This window comes from Bombus flavifrons, chromosome 16 (genome assembly GCF_040668555.2).
Source record: "Bombus flavifrons isolate JBK064 chromosome 16, iyBomFlav1_principal, whole genome shotgun sequence".
Taxonomy (NCBI): domain Eukaryota; kingdom Metazoa; phylum Arthropoda; class Insecta; order Hymenoptera; family Apidae; genus Bombus; species Bombus flavifrons.
In genome coordinates, this window is record NC_138457.1 from 7,062,308 (window position 1) to 7,078,266 (window position 15,959).

Consider the following 15,959-nt stretch of genomic DNA (forward strand, 5'->3'; position numbering starts at 1 on the left):
TAGGCAAATTTTAGAAACATATATTTATTGTCTAATATTATTATTATATTATTGTTACATATCAAGTGCTGTAAGATAAAAATAATTATTTATATTTTTACATTTCTTTATTATAGATAACTGTATGTAATAATATATGATTATTAAAAGTGGATTAGGGATAACGAAAGTATGTCTTTTATTCAAAAATAAATTTTTATCTCAAAATATCATTTGCTCTTTGCTGGTTAAGCTATTCAATAGAATTTTCTCGGTAGTAACGGGACCATCTGTGAAAAAAAAGAGTACGATTAGATTATATTATATAAAACTATGTGAAGCTATATTAACACACACACACACACACACACACACACACACACACAAAATAATAAAAGAATATACTTTTTAATAATTTTTCATTACCTAATCTGTTCCAAGGATCTTTGTTCCCAGCATCTTCTCTTGCTGACTTAAGCGCATTTTGAATTGCAATAAGTACGTTATAACTCGTACATAATGGTGGTTCACCAGTAGCTATAGAATTTAATAAATACCAAGTTTAACATCTCGGATTTAGAGTTATTAACCATTTGCTTCAGTTTGTTGTTTTACCTTTTGAACGAAGAACGCTTGACGGATTAGAATTATTTCTACGGAAATAAACTCGAAAATCGATAGGAATGTCCTTCGCGCCGGGTGGCTTATAATTCTGCAAAAAAAATTTAGTTTTTGTTTTTCAAGAATTCCTCTTACGTGTAATATGGCAGACTGGTAAAACCAATTTGGTGTAAATTAAGATTTTGAGAATTTATATCCAATTATGTACCTCAATTTTTAAAAGTATCATCTCTTTCATTCCATAAATAATTAAGTTAGAATTTTATTCTCTACCGCGAACCGGTTTCATGACTTGAAAAGATATCTTTTATATTATTATACTTTTTATAGTAATAAACAGTATACACTATTTTATAAAACCTAGTAAAAACTGATTTATACAACTATAATTCTCAGCCCTACATATATTAGGTTAAACAAATTTAACAACATACCCAAGTTCTATAATTAGTCAGCTGACCAGTTTTGGGATCATAAACTAAATCCTCGGAGGTCCAATAACCAAGACCCATCATAAAGGCGCCTTCCACTTGTCCTAAGTCTAATTCTGGATTCATGCTTCTCCCAACATCTTCAATTATATCCACTCTGTGTAATACGTGCTGTCCAGTCAATAAATCCAGTTCAATTTCCGCAATATTTACCGCGTATATCGGATAAGATTTTATATCATCTTTTGTAGTAAACCTATAAAATATGTTTCGTAAATATTCGGAAGACTAGATTAATATTTCTATAGCTATTTAACTACTGGAAACACATACATATATCGGGCGCACAAGTCGATATCTTTCGTATGTGCTGTCATTACTAATTCTTGCCATGAGGGATCTTTCAGCTCGTTTTTTATAGGTTCAAGTCTTTTTACCAGTTCTTTGCAAGCCATCATGGTTGCCTAAAATTGTTAAAATACACATATACATAGGTATTCCTAAATACAAGATGACAGGAAAGTAATGGGACCTCTAAAAATATTTGTATGTAGCTCAAGTATAAATGGATTTTGGTCTCTCGAAAATAGAATCCTCGAGAAATTAGGTTTTAATAATACTGCCAATTATTGAGAATTGAAATCAGTCTTATTACTAAATTGCGAATATTTATGCATTTTTATATTTTTACGAGTATAACTAAAGAAATTTGTTTCATTTAAAGAGTATTATACTAAACACTCTCTGAATATTTTATACATACATTTTTGTAGAAATATTTTGCACATTGTTTACACTATTTTTGCCACATTTTGTAGATTTTTGCATTCTCGAATTTCCCAAAAATGCATGAGCATATGCAATCTACTCATTACTTCTCTGATATACTATATATGTAATCTTTTTTGTATAATGTATTAATAAATGAAAATAAGTCTTACATATGAGCAAGTCTCGCTAGTGATACTACCGCCAGTAACAAAGTTGTTTGGAGATGTTAAATTGTTGCTTGGTTTTACGGTAACTAATGATAAATCGATACCCAAAGTATGTGCTGCTACTTGAGCTACCTGTAATGAAAAAAAATATGTAATTAATAAACTGTTATTGTAATAAATGTATTACTAATAATAGTTAATTTATATTAGTTAAGTAATTTGTGTATTACTACCAATAATTTATTATAATACATGTACAATATTAAGATATTTTATTATATTTATATTTTTTGGCACCTTGGTATGAATTCCCTGACCACATTCAATTCCTCCATGAGTAATTGAAACTGTTCCATCCCTAGCATAAATTGATACAAGTGCATGGAATTGTCCCCATAATTGTAAAGGATACATTAAGGGTATCAAAGATATTCCTTTTTTCTTCCATCGATTTTCCTACAAAAGTTACAAAATTATTTAATTAATTAATTTCATATTATGTATACTAAAATCATGGTAGATATTCGAACTACCTTACATTGTTGAAAGAATCTACAGCTCTCTTTCTCGTCTCGTAATCCGCGTTTTGACATAGGTCATTTATCATAGACTGCAATGCACCTTTATGGTCCTCATGCATATTTGCATATCTAACCATCAATGGGTCTTTTCCAATAGTCTTTGCTATGTGCTCCATTATGTTTTCTATCATAGCTACAGCTTCTGTCGAACCTGTCAATTAGAGAACTTAATTTTAGGGAGGCTATCATCATTTTTGCTATGTTACAAGTTATTATTCAAAGTAATTTGAAATACCTGGAGCTCGACAGTACGTGTTGGAAGGTAGGTCAGTCTTAACCTCAAAGCCTTTGTAAGCCCAGGTTGAGTAGTCATAACAACTAAATAAGAATCAACTATTTTAAACTGTTTATTATAACATATGTTCAAGTATATTTACCTATTGATATGTAGTGCAACTAAAGGTGCATGGAATTCGTTGAAATTGCAACCGGCATTGCTCCAGTAATTTGCATTTAAATATTGAATGCGACCATTATCATCTACACCAACTTCATACTCCTGACGAGTATCATAACGCTTTCCCATAGCTTGCATATTAGATTCTAGTGACATAACAAATCTAGCTGGTCGATTTAATTTGTAGCATACTAAGGCACAAGCACAAGCAACATGTGTGGCACGGCTTATCTTTGCACCATAGGCACCTCCTAATCTTCTCACCTTTATATTAATACTGTAATTAATAATTAAGGAAACGTAGTATTAAATATTAATATTAATATATTATATATATATATATATAATATTTAAAACATTATTAGTCAATTAAATAAATATTATTAAATAAATATTAAATATTACATTAAAATATAAAACATTATATATTATTTAATTTTTAATATTTATTTAATATTTGTTTAATATTTACATATTAAATATTGTAATATTTAATATTTAATATTTATTTAATAAGATTTATTTAATTGTCTAATAATATTTTAAATATTATCTGTTTGTAATCAATATTTTGTATGTCTTACCTGTTGTTTTTTATATTGAGAAGCTCGGCTATGGCTACTTGTATCAGATCTATCCACTGAGACGCTGGATAAACGTCCATACCATCTTCTACTGGCACACAGACACAAGTTTGAGTCTCCATAGTATAATGATACTGCCCTCCACATCTAAATTCTCCTTTAACCACGTGCTTCACATCATTTCCTATGATATTTAATCAAAAATAACGATAATCAGTTGTGTAAAAAAGTCTATAAGTAAATGATCATAAAATGCATTAATTTATAAGAAAGAAGATATTAATCAAATATTTTATTTAACACAAATATTTTGTGTACACACCCTTGTTCGTCGCTTCAACGTTAGCTGATTGAAGTAGTCTGGATTGGTTTTTGGATGCAAGCACATCTTCAATCGTTAACAATAGTTTTTCAGGCGTGAAGTCGACGTAGGAAATATGTACCTTCTGTGCTGCTTCATTCGCAATCGCGTAGCTTATCGCAGCGATCACCCCAACTGGCTGCCCAGCATAATCGATATTTTTATCCGCAAACAGCTTAAGATACAACGACAAATAAGAACAAGTTATGAATTTTAAACATTTATAGTTTGCGGATTTTTATGCATTTATGGCAAATTTAAAAGAAAAAAAATACATAAAATGTACATAATATATGAATAAAACATTCAAGGTACAATATGTGTTATAATACCTAGTAGATGAAACAAATCTTTATACAAGTCCTAGCTTTTTTAGTTCTATTTACAAAGATATGAGTTTGCATAAATATTTACAGTGTATTCATAACATACTTGTTTATGAATCAACTTACTACTTCATCATAATTCAACATTACTTCTTGAGCACTTCCTGGTATGAATACATTTTTCCCAGGAATATCTTTGGCAGTATAAAAAGCAATTACTCCTTTCATTTTCTGAAAAACATATTTGGATTTATGTTATAAAAATAAGTAATAAATAAAATAAGTAATAAGATTTGAAATTGACCATTTTTTTAATATTTTAGATTAATTAGATTAATCGTGAAAATAATACCAATGCTTCAGAAGCATCTATTTTATCCAGTTTCCCAGCCCCTACTGTGGTAAGAACGAAAGCACAGAAAACTTCATCTGACAATGGTGGAATATCATTTGAGTATTGAGCTTCTCCAGATGTTTGATATATGGATTCCAATTTTGGCAAAGGTTGATTCAAAGGCCATAAATTCTTATCACTATCAAAGTCCTGTTTGCCTGAAGATAATCCACGCACCAAAAGAGTTCCACCACTGCGTGCTCTTGGATCCACACTCTCAGGCTTAATACTTAAAATATACTACAAAAAATATTGCATCTCTGATCAGACATAAAGATTCATTTACTCAAAATTTTAATAGCTTTCATTCAGAAATATACCTTAAAGAAAAGTCCTTCCGCAAGTGTTTTTCTAAATTTTGGAGAATAATCAGGTAAGACATGATCAGGATGAAGTTCATTGTCTAATTTATCCAAAGCATCTTTAATTACTTTTTTGTCCAAAATGGATTTCCCAATCAAAAAGTTTTCAGTGTTTGATGCATGCAGCTGGAAAAATCAATTTTGATTTAAACCTACATTGCTAAGTAAACCTGTAGTTTTACTTACGAAATCCTTGTTTATTCCACCAATTATGATGTTTGGTTTCTCAAGCACTTTTCCAGCTCCATCTAATTTAAACAAGAACCCCGCATTCACGTGAGCATGGGCATTCTGTGCTCGTGGCATTATCTGCAGTCCAATAAAATCTTCCAATGAAATCTATGATTCCAGGTAATCCAATTATTCTAGATATATCAAGATACAAAGGCATACCTTGTAAGATCTGTACTCGTATTCTTTGCCAAGAGCTGGCAACATTATACTGTATATAATTTTGTGCTTCATGTCCAAGTTTAGGAAGTTCAATAAATTCATGCTAGTTTTTTTGCTACCAGCTTCCACTTTTCATAGGAAACAGTATTTAAATAATAAATTTTATATCAATACAGAGAATATGCATAAATGTTTCAAATAATTTTGTTTGAACTTTTTTAGTTACCTATATGCACTTGTGCTCCTGCAGTTTCCAATATCAAAAATAAATCTGATGGAAATTCACGATGCGTGTGCTTGATCATTAAATTTCCTGCTACAGATCCAATCTGCAACATAAAATGTTATCAGTGGTTTGGGTTCATCGTACACTGTTAATTATATTTACTTACATTTCTCACTGGGATGCTAGCAATTAAATCGATATGTTTGGCTAAGTGTTGTAAGTATTCGAAATTTGGTTCCTTTGAATATTTCTCAAAAGTCTCCATTGCTACAGTAAGTGAAATATTTCCTCCAATAATCAAAGCGTCGTCAGTTTTTGTTATATTACGCAGATCAGGTATGTCGTTAATATCAATACTTATATCCGGTGTCTTCATTCGATACACACCTGTAAAGAAAAAAGAATTTTAATATAGATAGAGCACAAATAAATATAATATGGAAACCACACAGAAAAAATATGATAATTTCTCATTTGACTTTCATCACTTAATAGTTTCATGTGTAGTTTTCATGTAAAATAATGGTTATTGATCATTACCATGTGCGGTGTTACCACCATGCAAAACATAACTCGCATTTGGATTATTCTGAAATAGTGTGAATAAATCATCGACTGCTAGAACCTTATGGAACTGACTACCATCCAATTTCATGGAAATGTTAGCTTCTGTATTCTGGCTGAGTGTGTAGCAACCATTGCAACCATTTTCACACGGCATACCAGTTTTCTTGCAGGCTTTTATTTTGAATAATTCCTAGATAACAATTTTTTGTCAAAGAAGATCGGAGGAGATTAAGTCGAAGGAAGTATAAACTGGTGGTGAATAGCAATGAAATAATTTTTTGGTTTGTTTGCAAAAATACACAGAAAATATAAATATGGTTAGATTCCATTTCTTCAATTAAGTCTATAATACATTAATAAAACCTATAATAGACTGTATATATTATGTAAATTAATATATAAACTATATAAATTATATAAGTATATAAATTATACAGGGTGGTTGGTAACTGGTGGTACAAGCGGAGAGGAGGTGATTCTACGCGAAAAAAGAAGTCGAAAATATAGAATAAAAATTTTTCGTTTGAGGCTTTGTTTTCGAGAAAATCGACTTTGAATTTTTGCTCGGTACGCGTGCACTTTATCACGTCTCGTTATAACGGATCTCACTGTAGATCGTTGTCTCGATGGATAAATTTAAAAAAAAAAAATTAAAAAAAAAATTTGTATTCTATATTTTCGACTTCTTTTTTCGCGTAGAATCACCCCCTTTCCGCTTGTACCACCAGTTACCAACCACCCTGTATAATTTATACAACCTATCTATTACTGATAAGCCACGAATGGGCAGTGGGTTGCCCATCAATACGCGCCTGAAACTCTTTAGAATCTTGTTACTGTTGTTTGTTTACAAAACAAAATGAGGTTGGATATCTATCTATCAGATAAAAAATGATGCATTCATTATCCTCTGCCGAAATTTCCTACTGAATTGATATTAACAATTCTGTAAATTAATGATTGCACATTTTATCAGTAAGATAACAGATAACTGTTACATCTAATACTCGAGAATAAATACGGAATTATGTTTCAAGATCTACTCACATCTTAATGTTAATATTATCACTGACTTACTTCAATGTCATGAATGTCTTTAACAAGCTCTTTTGGAGCATCGCTCGCAAATGCCTTGAATGCATCCAGAATTGGTCGGTAACCAGTACAACGACATATATTGCTTCCAAAAGAATTTTCTATCTGTTTCATTGTTAATTTTTTTCCCTTTTTGTTTTGCAGTAGACTGAAAACATTAAGTTAATTAAACCTACTTGTTCAATTTATATTAACATATTATTTAATATTAATGATCTACAATATTAAAATAGCATTTCAATTCTTATTGTATGTATATATATAATGAATATAAATGTAGAAGGTAGAAATACCTATACATGTTCATTATCATTCCAGGTGAACAATAACCACACTGGGAGCCATTTTTGCCTGCTAATGCTGCTTGCAGGGTATGATAGCCTTCTTGCTTGTTACCCACACCTTCAATCGTCTTAATAGCCCAGCTGCATTAAAAAAAAATGTTAAAATGAGATCTAAAAGAGTGAGCAATACAAAAAATATGATATAAATATTAATTTTAAGAAATATAATTAATTTGAAACTTACCCATTGCAGATCAAAACTGGTACCAGGCAAGAGTTCACAGACATTGTCTCACCTTTGACTTCCACTGACACAATGCAAGCACCACAGCCTCCTTCATGACACATAGCCTTAGTTCCTCGTAGTTTTGCATAATCTCTGATGAAGACGTTCAAGGATGTTCCAGGTGGAATCTTTTCTGTCACTGAAAATGGTTATACCATCAAAATCATTATTGTTTCTATTCTGCTTTTGAATGATTTTAATTGACTAATTATTGGATTCAGACCTGTGTAAGTTTGCCCATTGATGGTGAATTCTACAACCTTCCTGGAATCCCTGTAACAATAATTTTTGCATTAACTAATAAATCGAGATATATATATATATATATATATATATACACACACATATATATGTCGGAGATGAAAGGAAAGCCGAAGCCTTTCCTTGAAAAATTTGGGAACATCCTCTAGTACTCTAGCCTAGATTTTATCATAGCTGTAATTGTTCGAGATTTGTGATAGCGAGATTGGGTTCGAGGTGACAATTGGTCGCAGAACGTAGCCACGGTCACGGGATGGACGTTGTGCCTAACGGAGGTCTGGTGTGATTGTATGGGTTTTCCGAGAAATGTGGTTGTGGCGGCATGCGACCTCGGGAGCGGGCTTAGCCACGTGCGATGTTGTCTCGGAGGTGCCGATACAAGGCGCATACATTGTATTAATAATCAAACTCCAGGCAGAAACTGCCTAGCAACGGCATTTAAAACTTTCTCCATGCTTTCAACGAGTGTGTATCAAACTTCAAGCAGAAACTGCCTAGCAACGGTGTTTGGTACCTTCTCGATGCTTCCAAACGAGTATAGAAAACAAATACAAGCGTACAGCGAGAAAAATCTCCACGAGGCTGGCATTTCGTGCGATTGCCTTGGAGAGTGACACATCGAACATTTTCAACAATCGTATTTCTGTGCCTAAGATCAGTTTACGCTTAGTAGAGAGTTATCCCGCTGACCGTGGATTCGTTTAAACCCAAAAATATTGTTAATAGCGTTCATTAAACTTATTATTCGTAAAACATACTATTCATTAAACTTACTACTCGTTAAACTTATTATTCATTAGACTTATTATTTGTTAGACTTATTATTCGCTCAACTTATTATTCGCTCAACTTATTATTCACTAACTTTATTATTCGTTAAGCTTATTATTCACTAGACTTATTATTTGTTAAACTTTGTAGTAGACTTGTATATACGTGTAAATATAATCTCGGCTGTGTAAAACAATGGCTAATTCACGTGAAGAGTTGTTACGCGCCCAAAATTCTAACCATAACCCGATATATATATATGTAATTACAAATATTTTTTAATATTATAATAACATTATATAAATGATATTATATAAATATTTTATTTATGATATAATATAATAGAACAATAGAATAGTAAAATTAGAACAGAATAGTAAAATTTAATATTAATTTCAACAAAAGGACGATAGGCATCATACTCGATATTAACACGATCTTTATATTATGTTACATTATACTTATTATACTTTCATAGCATCATATTTAGTTTAATTTTATTTTACTGATTTCTTTTAAACTTGAAACGAACACTGCTATCTCATTAATGAGACAAACTCGTTCTGAATCATATAAAGCATTAGAGGGCTCACTTTATATACTGTAATAAAACAATTCATTCTATTATTGTAATGGAACTGATCATTTGATGCAAATAAAAATGCAAGTTCTATCTTTGCACACTATTGGAGGGATAAGTATGTGTAATAAATAAACTGTTACAGATGTATACTAATAAGTAAAAAAGCAGATATAGTATTTTAAAAAATTTTAGTAATTGGATACAATAAAATGTAATCTAATCTTTCGGCGAGGTAAGAAATATTATTCGAAATTTGTAATGAAATTGTAATGAGCACATAAATTACAATATCAGCAAGGTAAACTGTTACAAACAGTAACAGATCATTGTTAGAATTATTTGGGTAACCTACAGAATATTGGGAAGTTGTGAAGCTATAATGAAGTGTTTGAATAAATACTATTTTTAAAAAGGACTTAAAATCGGCTTCTGTGTTTAGTAAAATAACATTGAACCCCTATTTCAGAAATTCTGAATAACCAGTAGTTATAATAACTAGAATAACTATAGTAATTAATTTTCTCTTCTATCTATTTGAATAACAGAATATATTATAATATATACTACATTAATTATCGTAATGTCTATAAAATTTATTCGAAATACATAGACAAGAAATGAGATAACCCAGGAACTGTATGTATATAAAAATATATCGAAAAAATTTATTAGTGAAAAAGACGAACAATTTTTGATAGATAAAGAGATCTTATCTGGATAAATCTTTCTTAACTTTCGCTACGAATTTACCGAACAACGTAATACGTATTTCCAAATAAAAATCTAATAAAATATTAAATATTCCAATTATAGTAAATACTCTAATACTCTACTTAGAATAGATACACTAATTATTATTTATTACTTGTATGTAATTGTATGTACTAAAATCTACTATAATTTGTATTAAATATTAATTAGTGTTTAATACAAATTTTGTATAAAAAATTTAATACAAAATCTTTAATATAAAATTTGTACTAGATATTAATCAGAAATACTGCTATGCTATTACTAATAAGAAATGCTTTGATCACCAATCAGAAGTATTAATAGCATATAATTTGTACTAAATTATTTGTACTAAAATTTAGGAAAGTATTAAATATTTCAATTTGAGTAAATACTCTAATATTCTACTCAGAGTAGATACACTAATTGTTATTTCTTACATACATGTTTATAACTATATTAACATAGATTTTAGCACAAATAATTTGTATATCAATAAAAGTATTAAATACTCTTGTATGGAACATTTTACTAAATGATTTTGCATTAAAATCTACTAAAATTATAGGATCATGCAGAAGGTTACAATGTATCCACAATGATGCCCATCATGATTTCAGATATACACAAATGTAAAAATAATCTTGTGTGTAAGACAGTGAAACTAGAATTTCTTGCCACTTATTAAGTCCAATGACAAGTCAAATTGTATGTACAATAGATGCATCTAAGTGTAGGCAATGAGCAAATACCACACGTTATCAAAACAAGATTTCTGATGATCTTATGTAATAGTCGGTAATAGCGAGGGAACTCTGATTGATAACAATGTCACGCTATAGAAGAATACATTTTATAGTGAACGTCGTGTAACGTATAACACATAACATTGCCCTTCGCATATGTGCAACAGTATCTGCTATCGCAAGTGGCGATAAAGCGATAACGCGATTCAAAATGAAGAGAAAGCTATTATGTAATCATAAATCCTTCATATATGTTAGACTGGAAATTGAAGGAAAGACGCAATGATCTACGCAATGCATACATTATGCAAAAATATGTTAAATTACACTTATTATAATATTTAGCAGATGAAATAATACACGAATATCATATATACCATTAATAGTATTAAAATCGTTAGTGATATTAGGTATGTATACAGGGTGGTTGGTAACTGGTGGTACAAGCGAAAAGGGGGTGATTCTACGCGAAAAAAGAAGTCGAAAATATAGAATAAAAATTTTTCGTTTGAGGCTTTGTTTTCGAGAAAATCGACTTTGAATTTTCGCACGGTACGCGTGCACTTTATCACGTCTCGTTATAACGGATCTCACTGTAGATCGTTGTTTCGATGGATAAATTAAAAAAAAAAAGAAATAAAAAAAGTAGAAAAAATAAAAAAAAATTTTTTCTATATTTTCGACTTCTTTTTTTGCGTAGAATCACCCCCTTTCCGTTTGTACCACCAGTTACCAACCACCCTGTATATTAAAAATCATTTCTGGCAAATGTGATGGAAAAGTTATGAAATATGCAGATGAAATTGACCGTAGTCAGGAATATACATTTGATGCACTCCATCTTATCTTCCATCTCATCTAGAAGTAAGTTACAGTATAATTAGAAAGATATTTCATGGAATATTTGCATATTAATACCTTTTTTCTATACTCTAATAGTACTTTCGTATTTCTATTAATCACATCCGCGAAACATTGAATAATGTACGGATGCTAGTAGTAATATACTAGCAATAATATATACTATTATTATATAGTAGTATATAGTTATACACTATTACTACTATATTACTATACTAGTATAGTAATAGTATAGTAATAGTGTAGTATAGTACTATATACTAGTATGCTACTACAGCATACTATATACTAATATACATACATCATTATACTATACCATATTATAGTATATACTACTATACTCTTCTTCTATTTTCCCATAAAATCTAACGTTCTTATTTTTTAACAAATTTTGCTAATGATTTCTAATGATATTCCTCTATCTTTCCACAGAATCTAACATTCTCATATACAGAGTGTCCAAGAACTGATAGCACATGAAAAATATGTTTAAAATATTCAACACATTTTTCACATTTGAAAATTATTATTGTTATTGTTATTGTTATCTTATTGTTGTATGTAAATTTAGGTGATATAGATATAAGTTAACAATCAGCAGGAGATTATTCTACCTGCAAAAATAGTTTTCAAGAAAATTAGCCCGATATACGCGTATTCGACCAAATTTCAAATTTTATTTTTTCAAAAACGAAAAATTCTATGTAAAAGTTTTTCTCTACGTTTTTTACCCACTTTAACTCGAATAACTTGCTATCGGTTATTCGTTTCTGTCCCGTTCAACATTAATCAAGTTCAACTCCACTTGACGAAATTTCAAACTCGATCTTCTCGAAAATGAGGCGTCATATGTAACAAAACAATTTTATTCTGTATCTTCGATTTGTTTTCCTCACGTGAAATCACTTTCTTGGTGATTGTACCATTAATACTGGAATACCTTGTATATACCGGTCATTAGCAAAGCAACACTTCTTATGTCACACTGCATATTTTGTATACTAGTAATACTTCAAGGAAGAAGTTATTAAATCATTAAATGATTTACACTTTTTAAACATGAAATTTCATCGTGATAATAAATTATCAATTGTCAATCGTTGTGCAATCGTGTAATACACTGGTTTTCAATTTTAAACAACTTGTAGTGAATTATATGTTGATTATCCACCTCGTTAAAAATGTCGGGGATTTGCATAAATGTATGTACTTGCAATGACATAATGGACTTCTTGTTTTTTACAAGAAATTAACTCGGATAATTGAAGGTCATATTATCGGCTTCTTTGCATTACCCTATGTTCATTGTCATTTTTTATCTGCAAGTCGAACATTAATTTTGTATTTGTTATTATATAATTGTGAATTGTTATATCTAAATTATTTATATTTTTATGGAATAATAGTAAAAAATGAAAATTTTAGAGAAGAGGCATATTAATGTATACATTATTGAAAATACTAAATACAGCTTAAATACTCTTACTAAATACTAAATACTTATTATATTAAATAATAAAAATAGAAGCTTAATGTGGACCTTGTATTCGATACAAGGAAATTTGAAGTGGTTGCAGGTTGTGCCACTATCGATACCAAACAGTCATGTATAATGAAAATTATTATGGGCATAGGCCTCAATAATATAATACAATACAATATAAAATACAATACAGTATATTTCTTTTTACTTGTGAAATTTAATTTTATATTTGTGATTACTTTTATTTTACCAATGAAAAATCTGTTTCTATTTAGTAACTGATATTTACATATAATATTATATCTAATATTAAGAAGAATATAATATTATGATATCTAAATATTAATTATTAAAGGCAGATTTTTATAATATTATATTTAATTATATATTATTATATTTAATTTTTTTACAATATTATATTATAACATTATAGTATTTATAATATAATCATAATATAACTATATATCATATAATTATTATTAACGTAATTATACAATTTTAAATTATAGAGAGGAATTATAAAAGGTTGCAAATTGTTTTACATGGTCTGGAACTTTTCCTACGCGATACGTAACATTTTTCCCCGTGAAATTTTATATTCTACATTTATATTTCAATTATATTCAATTTTTAATCCAATTTAATCTAATCTAATCTGGTCTCTACACTTGACAATCAATGTCATTGCATGACTACATAGGAAAGAGAAAAATTCAGAAATATTGAAAAAATTAACAATCAACATCTATACTACACGAATTATAATAAGTAATAAGCGCAAAGTTGGGTTTTTTTTCATGAATTTTGCAAATTTAGAAGTAAACATGCAAAATGGCCGAAATTTATCTTTGATTCAAATTATGTATAAATCGTGTAAATACATATGCAACTAAAAAACAGATGTGTTGAAACTTGTTTCATGACAAGTGGTAGTTTTTTTTTTCAGTGAACAGTCAATATTTGCAAAGTTCAATTTATACGGCATATAGAAACTCGCTTATTCGACTATGACAAATTAAAGTGAACGATTTCTGTCATTCGAGATAATCCCTTTTAACTTCGTTGAAGAAGCTGTTTTCTGTGAATCTCAGCGGCATCGATCGTTTCTTAGCAAACAACGATTGACTTTCACTTTCCGTGAAAGGATCTGGAATTTAGCCGTAGGGCCAAAGAAGTCGTTTACTTTTTCTTGGCATCGTGCGCTTAACGAAATCGGATCTCAAGCAATATTTGTAACTTTGTCCTCTGTAGACATGAATTATGCCAACAATCGCACGCTATTCAGCTCGAACAAGCAGAAGCAGAGAACATCTATGATGTAATTCTTATAAACGTTTGTGCGAGCAACTATCCTGTCAAAAGTGATACAACCTCGATAAGTTCTTCAGTGAAAATGTAAAACTGTCTGGAAGCTTGTGAAACAATTATTTTGCTGTTTTTGTTAATAATTATTAACAGCTTACAAAGTTGTTTAAATGATTTAATGTTAACAATTTTATTGGAACGCAAAATTTTAACAAAAAGTAAAAAAAAAAGGAAAAGAGATATAGTTTAGAAAAATAATAGTCAGTAATTACTATTTTTGGAATTTTCCATTCTTAGTTCTCGAAATTTTCCACGTTTCTCCAACAGAGGAACCAGAGGTTTTCAGTTTTGATATTTTTGAAATTCATAGCTAAATATTGATATATAATTCTTAGCTTTCACATACATTTTTGCATTGTAATTTCATCAATACAAATCATGTCAGCTGTGTCTCATGGAAATGGCAGTGATGTTTGCAAATGTTTTATATAAAACGTATAATATATATAATAGTTTTTTACAGTGGATTATGTATATTATGTAATCTTTTATTACATGCAGAAAATATCTTCTAATATCTATATAGATATATAGTTATATAACAAAAAGGCCATAGATATTTCTATATAAAATTTTAGATACAATTGTTGATTAGTGATTGTTGATTTGTGATTGATTAGTGATCGTTACATAAAATTGTGAAATCACTTACCCAATGTTCCTCTGAATACCATTCATGTTCACAAGTATTCGAACCTCAAATTCAACGAAGCAAATTTTGTAATTGTTTTTGGTAAGACAACTTCTACGACACAATCGTCGCGTTGGTACCGTATAAATTGACTGTACTTCCAAACGATCGTTGTAATGCGTTTCTATATCACTCTCTCCCACCATCTGCAATAAAGATAGTTACAAAAGAGGAATATTACGTCTGCGACTGTTTCGATTACAAACCTAGTTGTCATCATTGTCTGCTTGATATACAGTACTTTTCTGTATGAATCATCAGAATGAAATAGCATTTTCTTTCTTCTTTTTTTAAATTAATCTCCTTAACAGTACTTCAAAGTACTTTTGTACCATAAGCATTGTTTTTTATCGTTGATTAACTAAAAATAATTTGACATTTTTTTACCAATTAAATAGCAGGGTAAATCGAAGAAGATTAGAGTAATTATTGAAGAGAATTACAGAGTAGAGTAATCTTTGAAATAACTCTAGAACTAAAGAGTACAGAAATTTCTAGAACAACTGTAAAAGGAATTTTTTAAGTAATCTAGTCACTCAACAAATTGACCAGGCGAACGTTAATCTTTCTTTCTTCCTCACAATGAATAAGAGTGGTCTCACATTCGCTAATTTTAACAAATATTCTATTAAACGCCTTTC

General features: G+C 29.7%; 1 protein-coding gene across 1 annotated transcript; it reads right to left on the minus strand.

The window, feature by feature from the left end:
• Positions 1-8: 8 nt before the first annotated feature.
• LOC138188494 (xanthine dehydrogenase/oxidase) lies at positions 9-15,655 on the minus strand. Its single transcript, XM_069130312.1, has 26 exons — positions 15,525-15,655; positions 15,280-15,464; positions 8,049-8,098; positions 7,784-7,964; positions 7,549-7,680; positions 7,238-7,403; positions 6,134-6,350; positions 5,760-5,980; positions 5,594-5,696; positions 5,368-5,495; positions 5,161-5,283; positions 4,933-5,100; positions 4,571-4,852; positions 4,345-4,449; positions 3,854-4,067; positions 3,532-3,715; positions 2,928-3,224; positions 2,786-2,868; positions 2,508-2,701; positions 2,267-2,425; positions 1,973-2,101; positions 1,365-1,495; positions 1,035-1,287; positions 595-691; positions 406-516; positions 9-269 (listed from the first exon to the last, which is right to left on the minus strand). The coding sequence occupies exons 2-26, from the start codon at positions 15,462-15,464 to the stop codon at positions 202-204; spliced, it is 3,981 nt and encodes a 1,326-aa protein (XP_068986413.1). The 5' UTR covers positions 15,525-15,655; the 3' UTR covers positions 9-201.
• Between the last annotated feature and the right edge of the window lie 304 nt (positions 15,656-15,959).